This window comes from Fulmarus glacialis, unplaced genomic scaffold, assembly GCF_000690835.1.
Source record: "Fulmarus glacialis isolate BGI_N327 unplaced genomic scaffold, ASM69083v1 scaffold17470, whole genome shotgun sequence".
NCBI classification, from domain to species: Eukaryota; Metazoa; Chordata; class Aves; order Procellariiformes; family Procellariidae; genus Fulmarus; species Fulmarus glacialis.
Window position 1 is genome coordinate 79,479 of NW_009188512.1, and position 16,954 is coordinate 96,432.

At 40.3% G+C, this 16,954-nt stretch overlaps 1 protein-coding gene across 1 annotated transcript; it reads right to left on the reverse strand.

Moving 5' to 3' along the window:
• Window positions 1-1,898: 1,898 nt before the first annotated feature.
• GAS2L3 (growth arrest-specific 2 like 3) lies at window positions 1,899-13,233 on the reverse strand. Its single transcript, XM_009578971.1, has 8 exons — window positions 13,204-13,233; window positions 12,068-12,236; window positions 11,532-11,650; window positions 9,952-10,093; window positions 6,219-6,282; window positions 5,401-5,539; window positions 4,023-4,130; window positions 1,899-3,287 (listed from the first exon to the last, which is right to left on the reverse strand). The coding sequence occupies exons 1-8, from the start codon at window positions 13,231-13,233 to the stop codon at window positions 1,899-1,901; spliced, it is 2,160 nt and encodes a 719-aa protein (XP_009577266.1).
• Between the last annotated feature and the right edge of the window lie 3,721 nt (window positions 13,234-16,954).

A 16,954-nucleotide genomic window follows, 5' to 3' on the forward strand; every position in this document is an offset into this window, starting at 1 on the left:
TTTATGAAACAAGTAAGCGGTAAGGCCTTCCCCAAACATGCAACTTTGTATGTGAGCTTGTGGGACTTGTGTCCATGTTATTAAAATTGATCTGTTTTGCTCCTACAGTTTGGATATTGTTATTTACTGTTTACTCCCAGCAGGTTGTAAGCAGTATTGTACAGTAGATATGCATAAATAGAATCATAAATAAAAAAAGCTAACAAGGTGCTCAGAAAGCAGCTCAATGACTTTGCCACTGCACATGAGAACTCATTATTAGTTTATGATGCTTGTTTACTCTAGTTCTTGAGGGGGGGAGGGGGGAGAGGGGGGGGGCAGGCGGAATTAAATATACAACATCAGAAGCTGCAGTTTCCATGCATCTCTTCTCCTGCCCATAAGTAAATATCCTAGGAGCAGAGAGTAGAAGTGATGGTCTGTGGAAGTCAGCAGTCTCTCTTCACAGAACCTGAGAGCTCCTTGGTGTTTGTAGGAATGGCTGTTCATTAGACCCAAAAATATCTCAAACAAGGCCACTCCCAAAGACAGCAGTTTTTTTTCATCTACCATGAAACTTGCTTCTGTTAAGGGTAAAGGTGTTGAGCACCACAGATGTTTAACCCACTGAAAGCCTTCAGGAGTTTAAAGCGTAAACAGTGCATAGCTTTCTGGCACTTTCAGATGTTTAAAGGCAAATGTAGTCCCTCATTACCTCTTCGGGAAACTACTCCTCACCTCCAGAAAGTAATACAGGAGAGCCAGTAAGGTGTCCATAAATAAACCAAAAAACGCCACTCCACACTAAGACTGCCCACAAAAATTAACTTGTAGCACTGAGAAGCATTTAGCGATTCAGTTTTACATGTAAAGGCCACCCCTGCAGAGCGGTGAGGCTCTGCCGGGGCAGGTCAGTACTCGCAGCTCTGCCTTGCCGGAGCAGGAGCTGCTTTGGGGCTCCATCCCAGGAGCAGGAACTGCTTTGGGGCTCCATCCCAGGAGCAGGAGCTGCTTTGGGGCTCCATCCCAGGGGAAAGTGCCTTCCCAGCAACTCAGGTGCTTCTCTCCCTGCAAGCAGGAGCTTTCTAGGAAAGGCTGGGCTCACTTATAGTCGGATTTGAACATGAACTAAGTAAGGCTATCTGCCCAGGGTTTTAAAAGTAGCATTGCTCACTGAAGAGATCTGTCATGAATTTGAGAGGCTAAGGCACAACAAGAGCACGCAATCAAGGCAATGATTTTCCATGTCCAACTTAACACAAACCAAGGTGGCTCCATTTCCAAGAGAGCTGAAGCCACTTTAAGGCATATGGGGGGCACAGTGAACACTGATAACAGCAGCTGTCAAATCTAAACATGACTACAGATTTCCTTCTCCTTCTAATACATGCAGGTGACCCAAATTTGGGTTCTGGGACACTGCTGAACTAAAAACACCCATAGTTTTCTTTGAGGTATTAGAACTTCTAGAGCTTGCGCACACCTCTGTCGCTTGCTACGGGCCTCGATGCAGGTGTGCCAGAACCACCAGAACCGCTCAGGCTCTGCCCTGGGTAGACATTTCTTGGGCAGGCTTCGCTCCCTTGAAAACGAGCAGCAGCAAAAGCAGCAGCCCTAGCTCCCCTTTCCTCTCCCCCACCTTCCCCGCAGCAGGGCAGGCTAGCAGCAAACAGGGATATTCTCTATTCCACCGTGCTATACAGCAAGCAAGCTCACTTCTACATATATTCAAATAGAAGTTTCTAAACCGCAAAATAAATACAGTTCTTACTGTAAGTTATGCAGAAAAATGTAGGTTATACCTAATATTTCATGGTAAAGGTAGTGTTATTTAACTTTTTTCCTTGTCCTCAGTTGTAGTAGATACTAGAGGCCCATTCGAATGAAATTAAGACTTCCACAGAAAGTAACAAACAAGCTTACTTTCTGGTTTTTTTACTCCCTGTCATAACAAAATAGTGATCATCTTGCCTGCTTTTCGTAAGAGGACCTTTTGATACACCAGGCGTTCCTTTGTTACACGCCGTTGCTGATTTTCCTTTAGGAAGAGGCTTCTTGGCTGCTGGGGCCAAGCTTTCATTTGCTTGCAAGTTTTTGGTTGAAGGCTGACCTTTTGTGGAAGGCTGCGCTGGCTTTTTGGTCACTGCTGCTTTGGCTGAAGTTTGAGGAAGCCGTACAACAGATAAGGGAGTGCGCTCAGGAGGTTTGGATGAAGTGGGTCCAACCTGAGGGGGTTTACTGACATTTGGCTGCTTATTGACAGCTGTCGATACGTTCCTGCTTGTAGATACCAGCGTAGGTGGCGACTTTGATGCTTTGCTAACTGCAACGGAAGGTGCAGAGGCTGAGTGTTTTAGGACTGAAGCAGTTTTCAGGTTCCTTGCCAGGTCAGAAGCTGTTTGTGGAGCTTTCTGAGGATGCTGAGACCCAGTTCCTGAGGTCTGAATAGTATTTTCAGAAGGAGGTTTTGCAAGGAGCTGCTGAGAATGTGCAAACTTGGCAACAGCACGCAGGTTTGTAACAGGCGGCCGGGCAGCCCTCGGAGCAGCTGAATTCGCTTTGGTTTCAGTGACAGATACAGGTTTGCATTTAGCGGTGACACATTTCTGTTTTGAAGCCATCGTTTCAGCTGTCCTAGACAAGAGAGACGGCTGTTTTTTAGAGGTCGAGAGGGCAGGATGCAGCGCTGGTGCCGGTGAGCTCCGAGCCAAGGCAAATTTCACCTTGGGAGCGTCGGGGGACCGAATACGTTTGCGCAATGTTTCGGAGTGAACAAGAGCCGTTCTCGTTCCTGCAGATGAAGAGCTTTTGCTTACAGGCTGCGAAGGAGCAGAAGCTGGTGAGTTGTGTGCAGGAGACTCCAGTTTCTTTGAGGTGCCAGCTAATGGTTTGAAAGGAGACTGCACGCCTGTCGCTGAAGACCCGTGTAATTTGGACCTGACCGTCAGTGACTTGGCTGTGGAGGATGGGGGCACCGGCACTTTGGGTGATGCCAGGGCAGGAGACTGAGGACGTTTAGATAAAGTCTTCTTGGCACTGGCCCCGAGAGCTGAAACAGGAGCAAGGGGTTTTGATGGCTGCTTTTGAAACATATTGACAGCTGACATTGGATTCATGACAGGAGGCTCCTGAATTCTAGCTGACGAGCTGGGGGCACCGTCACTGGTGACCCCTTTCTGAAACGCCAGGATCTTTTGTTCCAGAGTTGCGAACTGAAGCACTCGGCACGGATCATATTTAAGCAGAAAACCTTGAAGAGTGTCCCAGCCTCCACCAACACGTACCATCACGTGCTTGCCATGTAGCATCTGAGAATGGGGGAAGAGGGAGTGGGAGCAGAAGAACAAGAGAAACTTCTATCTTGTTTTATGCAGCACTATGTCTTCATCTTACATTAAAATCTATTGAAATCAAGTAAAAATAGGACCTCCTTTCTTACAGAGAAAGAATTAAAAAAAAAAAGAGAAATCATGTTATAAATAAGGCTTATACTTCCCAATTGTCTTATTAGATAGTTTCTGCTGCAGAGACAGTCATTATGCATCAGGAAATAATGAAAGCATATATACAGAAGACATTTTAACCATTCTGTCAGCATCTTTATTTAGTATACAGAGTTTTGGATACAGATTTTGTTCAAATTATGGATGTCCTCATAACATTTTAGTCTCAGAAACTCTTATGCCTACTGAAGACAGCACTCAACTATCCTACAAATTATAAACCCCAAGCATCCAGATTTTGAAAAAGCAACGTTCTCAGGATATTCTACTGCATTACCCTTATTTATATTGCAAGTTGCTACTGAAATTTTAGAAACACTACAGAAAAACATTAACTTGCTTAGTTTAGTGTGGTTGTAAAATCAACAGTTCTAAGATCTAAATAGCTACACCTACTTTGAATAGGAGATTGGATGACATGGTATCCCAACCTAAATCATTCTGTAATTCTAAAACAATACCATAAAAACGAGGTACTCCGCTTAAAAGCATTTCTCTCCCCATTATGAATATAAATTGGAATTCTGAGAAACTACTTACTCGTATGAAGAGTATTTTATCTCCCAGTCTATAACGTCCCTCTGATAAGTATTCGATTGAAAATCGATGGGAACAACTGCAGGGAGGATCTTCTGCTATATGTTTAACCTAGTTATTAAAATTGAAAGCATTCGTTAGTATTTTGACAGAAGCATGTGTTTAACAGTTTATTGAGATATTTACTACAAAAAAGATACTGATATCTTCATCTCGTAATCTAAGAAAACACTAGAATTCTATTCCCTCACAAGAAAATCTCAGCTACACAGAGCTTCAAAATGTAGAATAAAAGAAAGAACAAGCTGTATGTACAGACAAATATTTCGAGTTGTTCCAATCCAATTTTCAAGATTTCTTCAATTTTAAGTTATTTCACTTTCCTTTTTAAGATTTGTCCGTAACACTATGCATAGTAGCATCAAATTCCAACCACGATCTTGTAAACACACTGTTATGGTCTCTAGAAATTGAAACAAGCGCCCAGATCTCTCCCGTGACCGAATCCATTGCTACACCCGACCCAGGGCTAATTCAGCATTCTCCTTAACTTTTTGTAAGGCTTTTGTAAGTTAATCTTCTATGTGACACCCAAGAAGGAAACCAGTGAAAGAAAGAGAAAGGTAGTCCCCAAATAAGTCCAGGGTTAGCGAAGATGTGCCTCTTACAACCACTTAGAAACTTAATAAATTGGAAGGTCAAGACTATTGCCAAGCAGGAAGAATTGTGAGACTTTTCAGAGAAAGCGAGGATCTGGTGGCTGACTTTCCCAAAGAAGCAGAAGTTTTACATTACAACACAGAGGACCTTGAAAATAAATTAATTTTAAAGTCTCAACATGCATTTTTAAGCAAAATAGGAAAGTTGTTCATCATTCCTTTTGGACGAATTCACAAGATGTACAAATCATTTTCTTTTCTGCATACATACTAATTTCCAATTGGTACAGCTACAGAGGTTTTATTTAAAGTCTTTTTCAAAAGAGTTTCATCAAAGCCTACTTTAACATTTGATGAAGTTTTATGAAAACATCAAATTGAAGACAAGCGTACATCACAGTGATAGAATATTAACACACCAGAAAAATCGAATAAGAGTATTTCTTATACTCAAAGAAGCAATGAAAGGGGAGCAGGGGGAAATCAAGGCAAGTTATATGCACTGACACATTAACTCCAAAATATATATGACAGCATTTTGCTTACATTTAAAAAAAAAAAAAATAGTTGTTCAAAAGAGGCGCATACGCTTCTGTTTTCTATTTAAGGAGGCTCACAAATATTAGATGAAAAACAGCCTATGTTTACTGAGCCAGATCATACAAGTACTAAACTTAGAGTTTGATTTAAAGCCCATATCATAATAAATAAGTAGTACTTACTGCCTCATGTAGCTCCCCATGCTGACAACATGACTTGGCTGTGCTAATAGGTGACGGTGGTCCAGAGGTCATCAGAAGTGTTTCCTCTAGCTCAATTTCCTTCTCTAATTTTACTAGTACAGGAGGTTCAACTCCATACCTCAAAACAAATACAAAAGCAGAGAGTTTAATTGCTAAAGAAAACAAAAAGAAACTGATGATAAGAAACATGCAAAATTCTGAGTAGCTTGACTGACAGGGAACAGCACTACATCAGTCAGAGGAAAAACTGCCTTGATAATGCAAAAAGAAGGAGCAACTCTTGAGTTTCTAGCAGAAGTCCTCCCAAAGGTGGTCTTGGAGCTACCAGAGAAGGCAGTAAAAATACTGTCAAAACTACACAATTTAGGTCACATCCAGTTTAGATAAACTATCTTAAAGCTTCCAGCTCTGCACTAGAAATAAATTAGAATTCTAAATTCAGAAAATGATAAAGAGATACCTGCCAAAAAGCTTTAAAAATAAAGACCTTAAAAGTGTATTTAATGTTCACTGAGTTCTTCCACGATGTACATGTATCTATAAGCTGAATGTAGTATTTAAACACACAGCTATAAAAACCGGTGTAGATCAGCACTTCTCCATAAAAGATTAATAAATATTTTAAAAATACTCATATTGTATGGTGGTCCTAGAAAAGCTACTCATTACTTTCTGCACGGAATTAACATCTACTGCATTGTACTTAATGACCGCAGATTGTCTTAACTTTGTCTTAGCTTTTACTTAATAGAATATGTTCTTCAATTTCTTGTTAAGAGCGTGTATGGATCACATACCTGGATACAATGCGTCCAATTTCCAACAAACAAAGATACACTTGTCTTGGATCCTTGTGCAAAACTGAAAGGGAAGAGAATAAAAGGGAGTTACAGCTCATATTTACTGTGGGGAGGCCTGTGCAATTAGGTACAGGGAAGAGAAAATAAGGAATAGATGACTATAACTTTGCCATCATTCTAACCAGAGGCAAGCTACTTTATCATGGATAAAGTACTATATGCTTTCCAACTCTAATTTTCTATTCCATAAAGTGTTTAAACCTATCCTGGCACTCCTGAAATCAAACTCCTCTACTGTCCTTTATTTGATTTTACGCTGTTCTTCCTTGATGTGAACTGGAAAGAAAGAGATCTGAGAACTTTTCCTTCCCTATCCCCAAATATATTATAGCAGTCTTAAAGATTAAAAGCATTCAACAACTGCAAATAGGAAAATATACTCCATCTGTTCATGCTTGTGCATACAGACACAGGTAGGCACACACACACTACAGGTGAACAACCGTAGGAGATACACTACAAGGGATCTAGCTGACAAGTGGATGGCTACGCAGCCAGTCAGCCCAAGTGGTTTAAACCCTTGGCTGTGAAAGAATAATCCGGGTGACTGTTACCAGTTCAGTAAGCAACAGATCCTTTTTCTTATCACTTTAAAAGTTCTGGGGGCCAGCAGGGTCCATCCCTATGGCAGATTCACCCAGTTGCACTAGAAGATACCACTTTGCCAGTGGCAGCTCCCCTACCCCATGCTATACCCTCACTTCACCCCTCCCTATCAGCCCCCACCTCCTGCCCCATCCACCCAAAGATTTTCTTCAGAATGTGGTATCTTTGTGAGGACCTACCTGAGGAAGAGGGTCAAAACCCCTGACCGTAAGAAGGAGGCGAGAATGACATTGGTTTAAGAGGCAAACACTCAGATGCAAATATCAGATACTGGCTGTGATCACAGAAAAGATGCAACGCTCTTTCAGATACACTAGTAGCACAGAGTTTTGCACTAGGCTTTGCTGTTCAAGGACTGTGCCCACATTAACCCAGCTAGCGCCCAACGCAGAGGCTGCTTTGCACCCTTCGGTTCAGAGCAGCTCTAGCAGCTGCAAACCAAACTGCGTAGACACACTAAATGATCAGGAGAGCTGAAAATGAGATGGAAGAGTGGAGTGATAGCCAAATGGTGTGTAGGTGACAGTGGCAGTTGTTCTGGGTTTTCTTGACGACTTTGAAATGAAAACATTCAATTATTTTTACTGCTGCACTGAAGAATAGAAGAGGCAGAAGCAAAGCAATGTCTGTGTTGGTTTCTTGCAACTTCCATCTTTAGGTGTGCACGAAAAAGGAAGAAGAAACAAGGCCCATGACAGAGAAGGAAAATAGTTTAAAATTTCACACACAAGTAACTGCTTCCTCCCCTGCCCCCATTTAAGCCTCAAAATTGAGATGCTCTCAACATGTTCTAAGAACACAGTTGTATGAATGCTCTAGAAAACAAACTATCCCTGTGCTTTCCTAGCCAACTAGGTATACTGCCTAATAACTCAGAAACCAAAGGCTGGGAGAAAGGTCATTCAACTCCCCTCCACCACACACATGGCACCATTCTTTACCCCACCACCATCAAGTATAAGAAATGTGAAAAGCCATAGATACAATTTTCATATGGTGTAACATTTTATATAAACAAGTCTGACTTTCTTTATACTGTGCAGTAACAATATTCAGTAGAAACTGGAAATTCACTCTGAAGAGAAGCCTAATGAGCCAGCTCTATATTTACAGACCAAATCTAACATCTTTCTGATGTTCAATTTGATATTTAAAATGACTTTGCCTTAATTAAAAGACTGAAGTGTTTCCTAAAGTATAAGCTGAGTATGAAGTCAGATGTTCTTGTTTACATCATCTGCTCCAGTTTGTAAGTCTACTTTTTGAAAGATCTGATTATGAAGGGTAAATCTAGAAAAGAAAGTTGGCAAAGCCATAATCTAAAAGGTACTAGAGGTCATTTCACCTTTCTTTTTTTTTCCCCATAAGTGCTTTTGTCAGCTGTAACAGAAGAGGCATAATTTGCCTGAATCCAGAAGAGAAAAATCCCTAGCAGAGATCAAGACATTTGGCTTGATGTCAAAGGGCATCCCATGATGGCTACCCTCCCTTTCTGCTGTTTTAGGAGCCATTTAATTTATTTCCTTCACAGCCACCCACGCTTTTCAGGAGGTGTTGCTGTATGTATCTGATGGGAAAAGGACAACTGTCAAATTGTCTTTCCCCTACTTCATTCATAAAGAATAGCTTGAAAGTTTGATGGAGAACATCAGTGGAAAGAACATTTCATCAAGGAGGCTGCAAGTCTGCTCATTTTGACTGCCAAAAAGGCTCACAGAAGGTATTTATGCCACAAAGCAAGCTTGTGTCAAGAGTTACAATCAGACTTCAAAACACTTCTTGGCTATGAGCGAAAGCCACAGCACTAAGAAATCCTGTCTGCTTATCTCAGGGAGGCTAAACAGGTTCTAGTTACCCATCCACTTACAGGAACTAAGATGTTTAAGCAATACAATTCATACAAGTTGAACTGAAAAAAATATTAAAACTAATTTTCTTATAGCTCAGTTCTCCTACTCATCTGTATTTCATGGCACTGAAAAAAAATACACTCCCTAGTTAAACCAGAATGAGACAGATGCAAATGAGGATATTTTCTCAACTATTGTAAAAGATGATTTATCCAGTAGAGAAGGCATGGGCAGTCCAATTAGCAAGGAGGAGAGCTTAAAAGAAAAGCAGTTAATGAAAACAGTGCCTCCCATTTAAATAGCATTAAATGGCACAAAGACTTCAAGAAAATCTAGTAAATACAGTAACAAATTCATTTGATTACTGAAAACAAAGATACTTTGCAATTTTTTGCTATTCTACTTCACAGGCAGATATTTTGCCTTTTTTTTAAAAAAAAAAACAACCCCACAGTGTTTGGCTTGCCACAGAAAGGTTTGTATTAATTTTTACTGACATAATAGCACAGTTCCTCTTAATTAACAGTCAAAAAAATGTTATTCCATCTGGAAGTATCAGTCTAGAAGCTGTTTGTTGTAAGGGACAGACTGTGCACTGGGGCAGGCATAAACACAATTGGCATTATTTATTTTTATAACTATCTTATTAAATGGGAAAATACAAATGGTTTAGAGTCATGTCAGGCAAGTCCTGAAGTAAATGTTAATTACCAACAGACTGTTGTCACTTCAGGCACAACGCCCTGATGTAGTTACCAAATTTAGCAGCCATGAATGCATTATTCTGAGGGTTTTCTGCAACAAGAATGAGCTCTAATACCAAATAAAGGATCTTATTGTGAGTTGACTCCATGGCCTTATGGTCTTCCCGCACAGGGAAAGCGAAACGACGCTTTTCTCCTCTGTTTCTCAGTAGTCCTTTTTACTGAAGAAAAACATGCGAGTTTGCTGCACAGCTGTCACTCCTCCCCTTCTCCCACACAGCAACTTTTAAGAGGTTGGAAAAGCATCATGCAAGTTAGAGCAGTCACTGAACTGATTTTTCAAGGCTTTTATGTGAACACTGCTGTAAAATAAATGAAAGCATTAATAGCTTGCACAAGACAGGTACAGTTGTGACAAAGGCTTCACAAGACTATACACAAGAGATCTCCCTGACCAGGTAGTTATCCACATACAGATCAAAGCAAGTCTTAACAAAAAGATAGATTTACCTAAACCTTCAGATTCAAAGAGATAAGTCTCATCAACTCCAATGGCCCTACACCAGTTAAGAAAGTTGGCTGTATTATCTCTGGCAAAAAAAGATCCTGATGGAGCATCCTTCTTACATGGAACTTTTCTCATAGGAAAATTCTGGCAAGGGAAGAAAACAAAAAGTACATTGTGCACATCAACATTGCCAACAGATTTCAGAGCATATTTGCAAAGGAAAAGAAACTCTAAATTCAGAGTACAGAAACAGTGGTTAGTAACTATTTTGTGTTCAACCCACCACATATTCTATTAAAAAAACTACGCTAATGTTGAAGGCATTCCACCTTATCTTTGTGAGCAGTCACTAAGCGAACAATCCTTAGCTCTGCAACCTCTCCCAGAACCTTTCCCACATGCTGGGGTAAAAGTCTTACTGGTGGTTTCACAGGTCTAGACAATTATTCCCCCTTCCCAAGCTCTGTTCATAGCAGCAGAATGAGCAGAGAGAACCCCAAATCAACTAAGCTATACTTTGCTGCCAGATTTCAACATTTTAGAGCCCATTCTAGAAAGTGGAGGGAATCAGAAGGGAGCAAAGGGCAGTTTCCTTTAAAACAATTCAGTACTTACTTGTTTTTAAATTGCTATCTTCAAAACTAAAGAAACAGTTCAAAGGTACACAAGTTGGGCATCTTGTCCTCCTTAAAAAACCGTAAGGATTTGCAGCATTCATATGGTGCTAGTATAAATGGCATTTGGCATCCTAAGACTGCTGTCTTGTTCCCCCCCCCAATTAATAATAATTCTAATATTAGCAATTATATTACTTACTGGTAAATATCCATTATTTAAAGCTATTGTTTTCCTAGATAAAACAGTAAAAGGTAAACACAAAAAAAATGGTCTGGATATGTGAAACAGTTCCTCCTGCCCCCAAGGGAAACACTACCAATCAGGGTACGTTAGTTGGCAATCTACTGCTTGACAAATCCAAGCATTGCTGTAGCTATACTGGGTACCCGTATATTGAACATATGCTACCTGCACCAGCATGGCATGGTTTTATACTCCACAGTGATACATCACTATTTTTCATTGTACAAACACAGACTGCAAGTTGCTTGAGATTCACGTTTCAACTCAGCCTTGGTACCTAACAAAAACACTGAAGCCCATCTCCAGGTACATCTCAATACGGATGTTTTCATGGCTAACCTATATACTAGAGTTTAGCCACCAGTTTCTGGAATAAAACATTCCACCAAGTGCCAATGGATATCTTGTTCCAACCCACAGTGATGTTATCAGGGGAACAAACTTCAGACCTGGACTAGATCTTCCTTTGGCAAGACTTCTACTGAAACCAAACTAAAAAACTAGTAAGGACATTAGGATTTGATTAACAAAGTGAGTAAGTCATTTGTTGCATAAGGACAGTTTATCCATGTATAACGCCACACTGTTGTTAATCAGTCTCCAGACAGACAGCACACAGGATGCCACTTTGGGAAGCCTCATTCACCTGCTTTCCTTTTACTACTATTTACAGTTAAAGACTTTATATATGTATTAAAAAAAAAATCACAATATGACTCACCCTTAAACTATTTGAACTACAACATTTTTTAATTGTGTTTTGAAGAACACCAACCAATTGGCAGAGTAGTACCCCATTATCAAGTTCTTCTAGCAGTTGTTCTGCTTTGACTTCTATTCCTAAAAAAAAAAAAAAGGTCAGTATTAGAGTTATTCCACAGAAGGTAAAGAAGTTTCATATGAACTTAGAGGCAACTCAGAAAGCATTCCATCCATCATATAATTTACTACAGTGTTAAAGACTGAAAGTTAGTAGAAATATGTAAGTAAACTAAAATCAAATATCCACTTAATTAGATTTTAATTAGACTAACACGATTCAGAAATATAAATTAGAACAATTAATCATCCTACCTCTAAGAGGTGGCAGCTAATAAAATCTGAAACCGTAGCATGCATTTTAATGCAATTCTCCTAGCCATTCAGGCTCAAATACACCAGATCTTAACAGTACTACAGATACTAAGCGTCAGCATTGACTGGAATATTGGAAAGTCCTTTGAAATTTATTAGACAGTGATTTATTTTTAACCTCACCCAGCAAACCAGACAGCCAGATGGACAGATCTTCTTGCATAGGCACCAAAGTTGCTTCGTGCCGCACAGATATCCATTGGTCATACAGGCACACATCTGCCAAGCCTGGCCCATGTCTGGGAGTCAGAGGACTTCGGGGACTCAGGGGAAGGTCGTCTCCAAACCACACCTGCAGAAGGTTTCAGTAAGCTGAAGACAGCGAGCTCTAATATTTGCAGTCAGATGACGAAAACTTGCACTTCTGAATTATGCTAAAGATCTGTTACTCAAAGACGAAGTGTTCATTCCCCTTCAGAGAGATACACCAAACCAACACAACAGTAATCACGAATGGCGCAGCTCTCATTAGTAACTCCTGTATCAAAAGTACTACTACATTCATTCTCTTGACTTGTTTAGATTTAAAATTACATACTTTCCTGAATATTAAATAAAGAAAACATACATTAAATTTGTGGTTTTTTTTTTTTTCCCTCAGCACATCTTAAGTCGTGAAATCTGCGGTTTATCATATGATTTACTACAGACTACTGATTTCTCTGATCAAACATTTCAGAGGCATTTTGTGATTAAATCATTAAAATGATGATGTTAAAAGACGAAACATATTCCCATGCAAGAACATAACACACTTCTTGAACATGAATCCTTAGCATTTTGCTTAAGGATTTCATATTTTCAAACTGAGAGGTACCTTTACATTTCAAGAAAAGGACCACACTGAAATTTCACGTACAAAATTCCCAAAGACGAAGAGTCCTTCTGGTATTCTTAACTACTTTCCTTCAGTTCAGTGCATGTATAAAATATATTTATTTATACTTAAGTGATTAACTAGAATATAGTTTTTAAAAACACCTCTTGATCATCAAGCAAGTTTTTAAATAATCTCAGCCTTTGACTTCAAAACCTTCTTAGGTAACAGCACTTAGGAAGAAAAAGGATCACCTATCTGATATAACACTGGATTATCTATCATGTCACATTGCTCCATTTATAAAATGAGAAAACTATTACTTTTTTTTTTTTTTAACTAGAGATAACTCTGGGGATTCTAGCATTTCATCTGCTTCAGGGTAGAGCTTTGAATAAAAAAAAGTATTATACGGAATTCAAACATTACAAAAGGCTTTTACCTGAACTGCATTCTGCATGGTCATCTGCATTTACATTAGTTTCTCCCCCCTGGGGAAAGAGAAGAGAATTTTTAATACAGTCCCTCCTGCTTTCATGAAAATCCCAAGAAAAACCCAGCAGTGCTGTTTTGGCAAAATACAAGCGAGTCTAATCAGAAGTGGAGGGGGAAAGAGGGAAGTATCTTAGCAGCTAAGGTTTTGATCCAGTATTCTGTCCACTTCGGTTCTCTGCCCTTAAATAAAGTAGCAGTTATTACAGCACAAAGTAGCAACTAACTTTGTATGCATAAATAATACTCAAGGTTTGCATGATTTTAAGGAGCTGTAAGGCATTTACTTTGCCAAAGAGAAATATTAATACTTCAAACCATTCTTGGATTTAACAGTGTTAGCATTCACTCCTTCCTTCTCAGCTATCACAAATGTATCTTGTACATGCATGCATACACATATATAAGCATCCTGAGTTTACATTAAATACTTTGAAGATTATGAAATTCTTAAAGCAAGAAAATGATTTTGAAGAATGAGATTTCTTCTTGCATAGATACATGAGAGAAATCAATGTTTTTATTAATTTCTGTTGGGATTTTGACTTAGATTTCCAGGCAGCTAGCACATGCCCAAGTTTTCAACAGAATGCTGCAAACCATTGTAGCAATACGGTTATCAAGACAACCCCCTGGCAAAACAATCCTTAGGAGAAGTTTTAAAGGCAATCTGGTCAACGCCTTCTCTCCTGAAGCCAACACAGTATTTTCCAGCAATGCTTTCAATCGTGGGAAAACCCAGCACAAACTCTACACTGGGCTGGGGATCAGCAAGTCTCCCCACATAGGCTCCAGGTCTAGAGATGCACAGTGTTACCAGGCTAGCAGCATACACACGCACCAGAAGGAATTTCCTCAACATAATTCTCCACAGTGGTAGTGGAAGGCATTACAACCCCAAAATGTACTTATCTGTGTCTTGAAATCAGTTAAAAACAACTTTCTTGCTCCGTTACTTAATAGCTGCAATAAAACTTCATCTGCCTGATTAGGCTGGAAACCAGATTGCAGACATAGTCAGACAATTTTAATTCATCTGTTTTCCTTTAAAAATGAATAACTCCCCTCTCCTGTCCCAGATGTTTAAGCTTTATACACAGCCAGTATTCTTCTCTCCTCCTCCATCTGTTGCACAACCTCACCTTCCTACGGCAAAAGGCTGAATAGCCCATCACAGAAGACCCAATTCTCATAAAAATTCTCCCCCTTCCTCTTACCCAGAAAGCAGAACAGTGCTGTTTCCTCCCCATTTTTCCCTCCCACTGCCTTGAACCTCACAGGCTACATAGGACCACACATGTCAGGCATTTCAAACAACTTACCTCTACGACCAGCAAACGAGCAACCAGTTTGTTTTCAGACTGAAGCCACTTCCTTCTATCAGGACTGCTAGCACTTCTCAAACTTTATCAAAGACACTTCAAGTGATATCTTTCCCCGTCCTTTTATTTCTAGGGATGAAAAAAGAAAAAAAAAAAAAAAAAAAAAAAAAGAAGAAATAAAATCTACTTCAAGTCATTTTTCCTTCTATGAATGAACAAGGGAAGGGCAGTGTATATACCAAGCATTACTAATGAGCATGTTATGCTTCCCACAGCTTTGTCCAGAGGAATACATTTTCCTTTAGCATAAGAAAGCTATTGTCCCAAGAGAGTCGCAGTAAGAGGCTTCATTGATTAAAAAAATAAATAAAACAACAGCAGTGGAGAAGCTGGTCTCATTAAAATAAGGAGCTCCATATAGGCTAACAAGAGCTCTAGCATACTAACTGCCAAGGGAAAACAAAAGGCAGCCTAATTCACAGAGAGCACTCAAAACACGAACAAAGCAAAATAGTCACACAGCAGCTATCACAAGAATGCTCAGCATCTGCAGTTTTGTGGCATGCCTAACAAAAACTAGTCTTAAAAAAAAAAAAGAAAAGGAAAAATAAAAAAAAAAAGAGGAGATTGAGGAAAATTGTGGCACTTGAACTTCAAGGGCCTGCTCTTCTAAAACAAGTTATTTTGTAAGCCCATATGCCAAAGGGCTCTCTAGAAAGTCAAACAGCTTCACTTATTATCAGGGCACCTGAATAACGTTTAACAAAAAAACCTCTGATGATACAGACTACCCTGCACGAATTCTGAGTTGAAAAAACAAATATAGTAACAATTACCCATTTTCAGATCCCAAACAGTCCAGCTCTGAGATCGCGGGGAATACAGATTAACGTAGCCTTATCACTTACAGGGAGAGGCACGAGATGAGAAGTCTGCCACGTTCAAGCAGCCAGCCTGCAAAGGTGCAGAAGGTGCCCTGGTGAGGCAAATACTGCCGTACCAGGTAGAGTCATAACCAAATCTGACTTCTAAAACCAGTTGGGTTCCCTGCATCAAAAAGCTGTACATAATGAATGAATCAAGTATTTGGTATTGAATTCAGTCAGCTTCAGCTAGAACCGTATCAGTTTCCATGCATGCCAGTTTTTTCAACTCAGCTTCATTCAACAGGCATTTGGTGTTCAGGGCTCAGAGCTGTGAAAGCAAAGACCCCAGAACGAAAATGTACCATGTATCACCTCCCACGCATAGCCTCAGGCCATGCCATTCCCATCTCCAGGCCAGCTGATATCCCCAAGGTGCCTAGGAGGGCTCTCCACCTGCTTCACCCCTTAAAATGCAAGCGCTTCCCAACCAGGGGGACAACCAGCCCAGCTCCAAGTTCAGCAAAGGTAGAGGTCCCCGATCCCCCACACCACTCCCAGAAAATACCTCATTTCTGCTGGCGCTTCTGCTGCCAACAGGCTCTGTGAGATGGGAGGAGAGGAGAAAGGCTGCCTAATAGTGCCTTACGGCTGGATCAATACAGCGACACTGATTGACTGCGAGGCGGGCGGTCAGCCCCGAACGATATACTGGGGAAGGCAGGAGCTGCCTTCGGCTGGCCGACTGCCAAACCTCCAAATAAAGGACTAGAGCTATGGATCAACATTAGAAAAGAGAGGTGAGAAAAAAGGTACCTATCTTCTGACACGTGGCACAGGGACAGCATTTCTCAGGAAAGGGGGTGCAGACATACCCCGGACATGACACCCACAGGACAGCCTCGCAAGACTGTAGTCTGCTTCTGCTCTCCAGAGATGCCCACCACTTTGCCCCCAGGCCATCTGAGAAACAGTAAAGTCAGCAAATACTAAAGCACTTTACGCAAATACCTCAGGGTGCTAAACACATGCTCTTAGATGCTACACAAGATAGCCTACTTAGTATCAGTTGTATCAGGTTTTATAGATCATTCACCGGGGCCCAACCAGCAAGACACGCTGCACTAATTACAAGCCATTCTGTAGCACAAGATGAAGCGAGTCCAAGTCCCATTTTACTCAACTGCACAGTTTCCAAAGAAACAGAAAAAAAAAATCCACAACTCCACAGATACCTAAAACAGAGATGAAGCAGCCGTTGACCTAGCTTAAGCAGAACCTAAAAGGATTCACAGACTCATTAAAAAGCCTTGGGTTCACAGACTCATTAAAAAATCCTTGGGTAGGAACACTTTTACATCTTCACCCTATATTTAAGATATATCACACATCATCTTCTATTCCATCAACACCCAAAGGCAGTCACAACAGACTAACGCAGAGCAGCTGGAAAGTGTAATTAGTCTTGACAGTACCTACTGAAACCCACATTTTTAAACACTCTGAAATGAAAGAA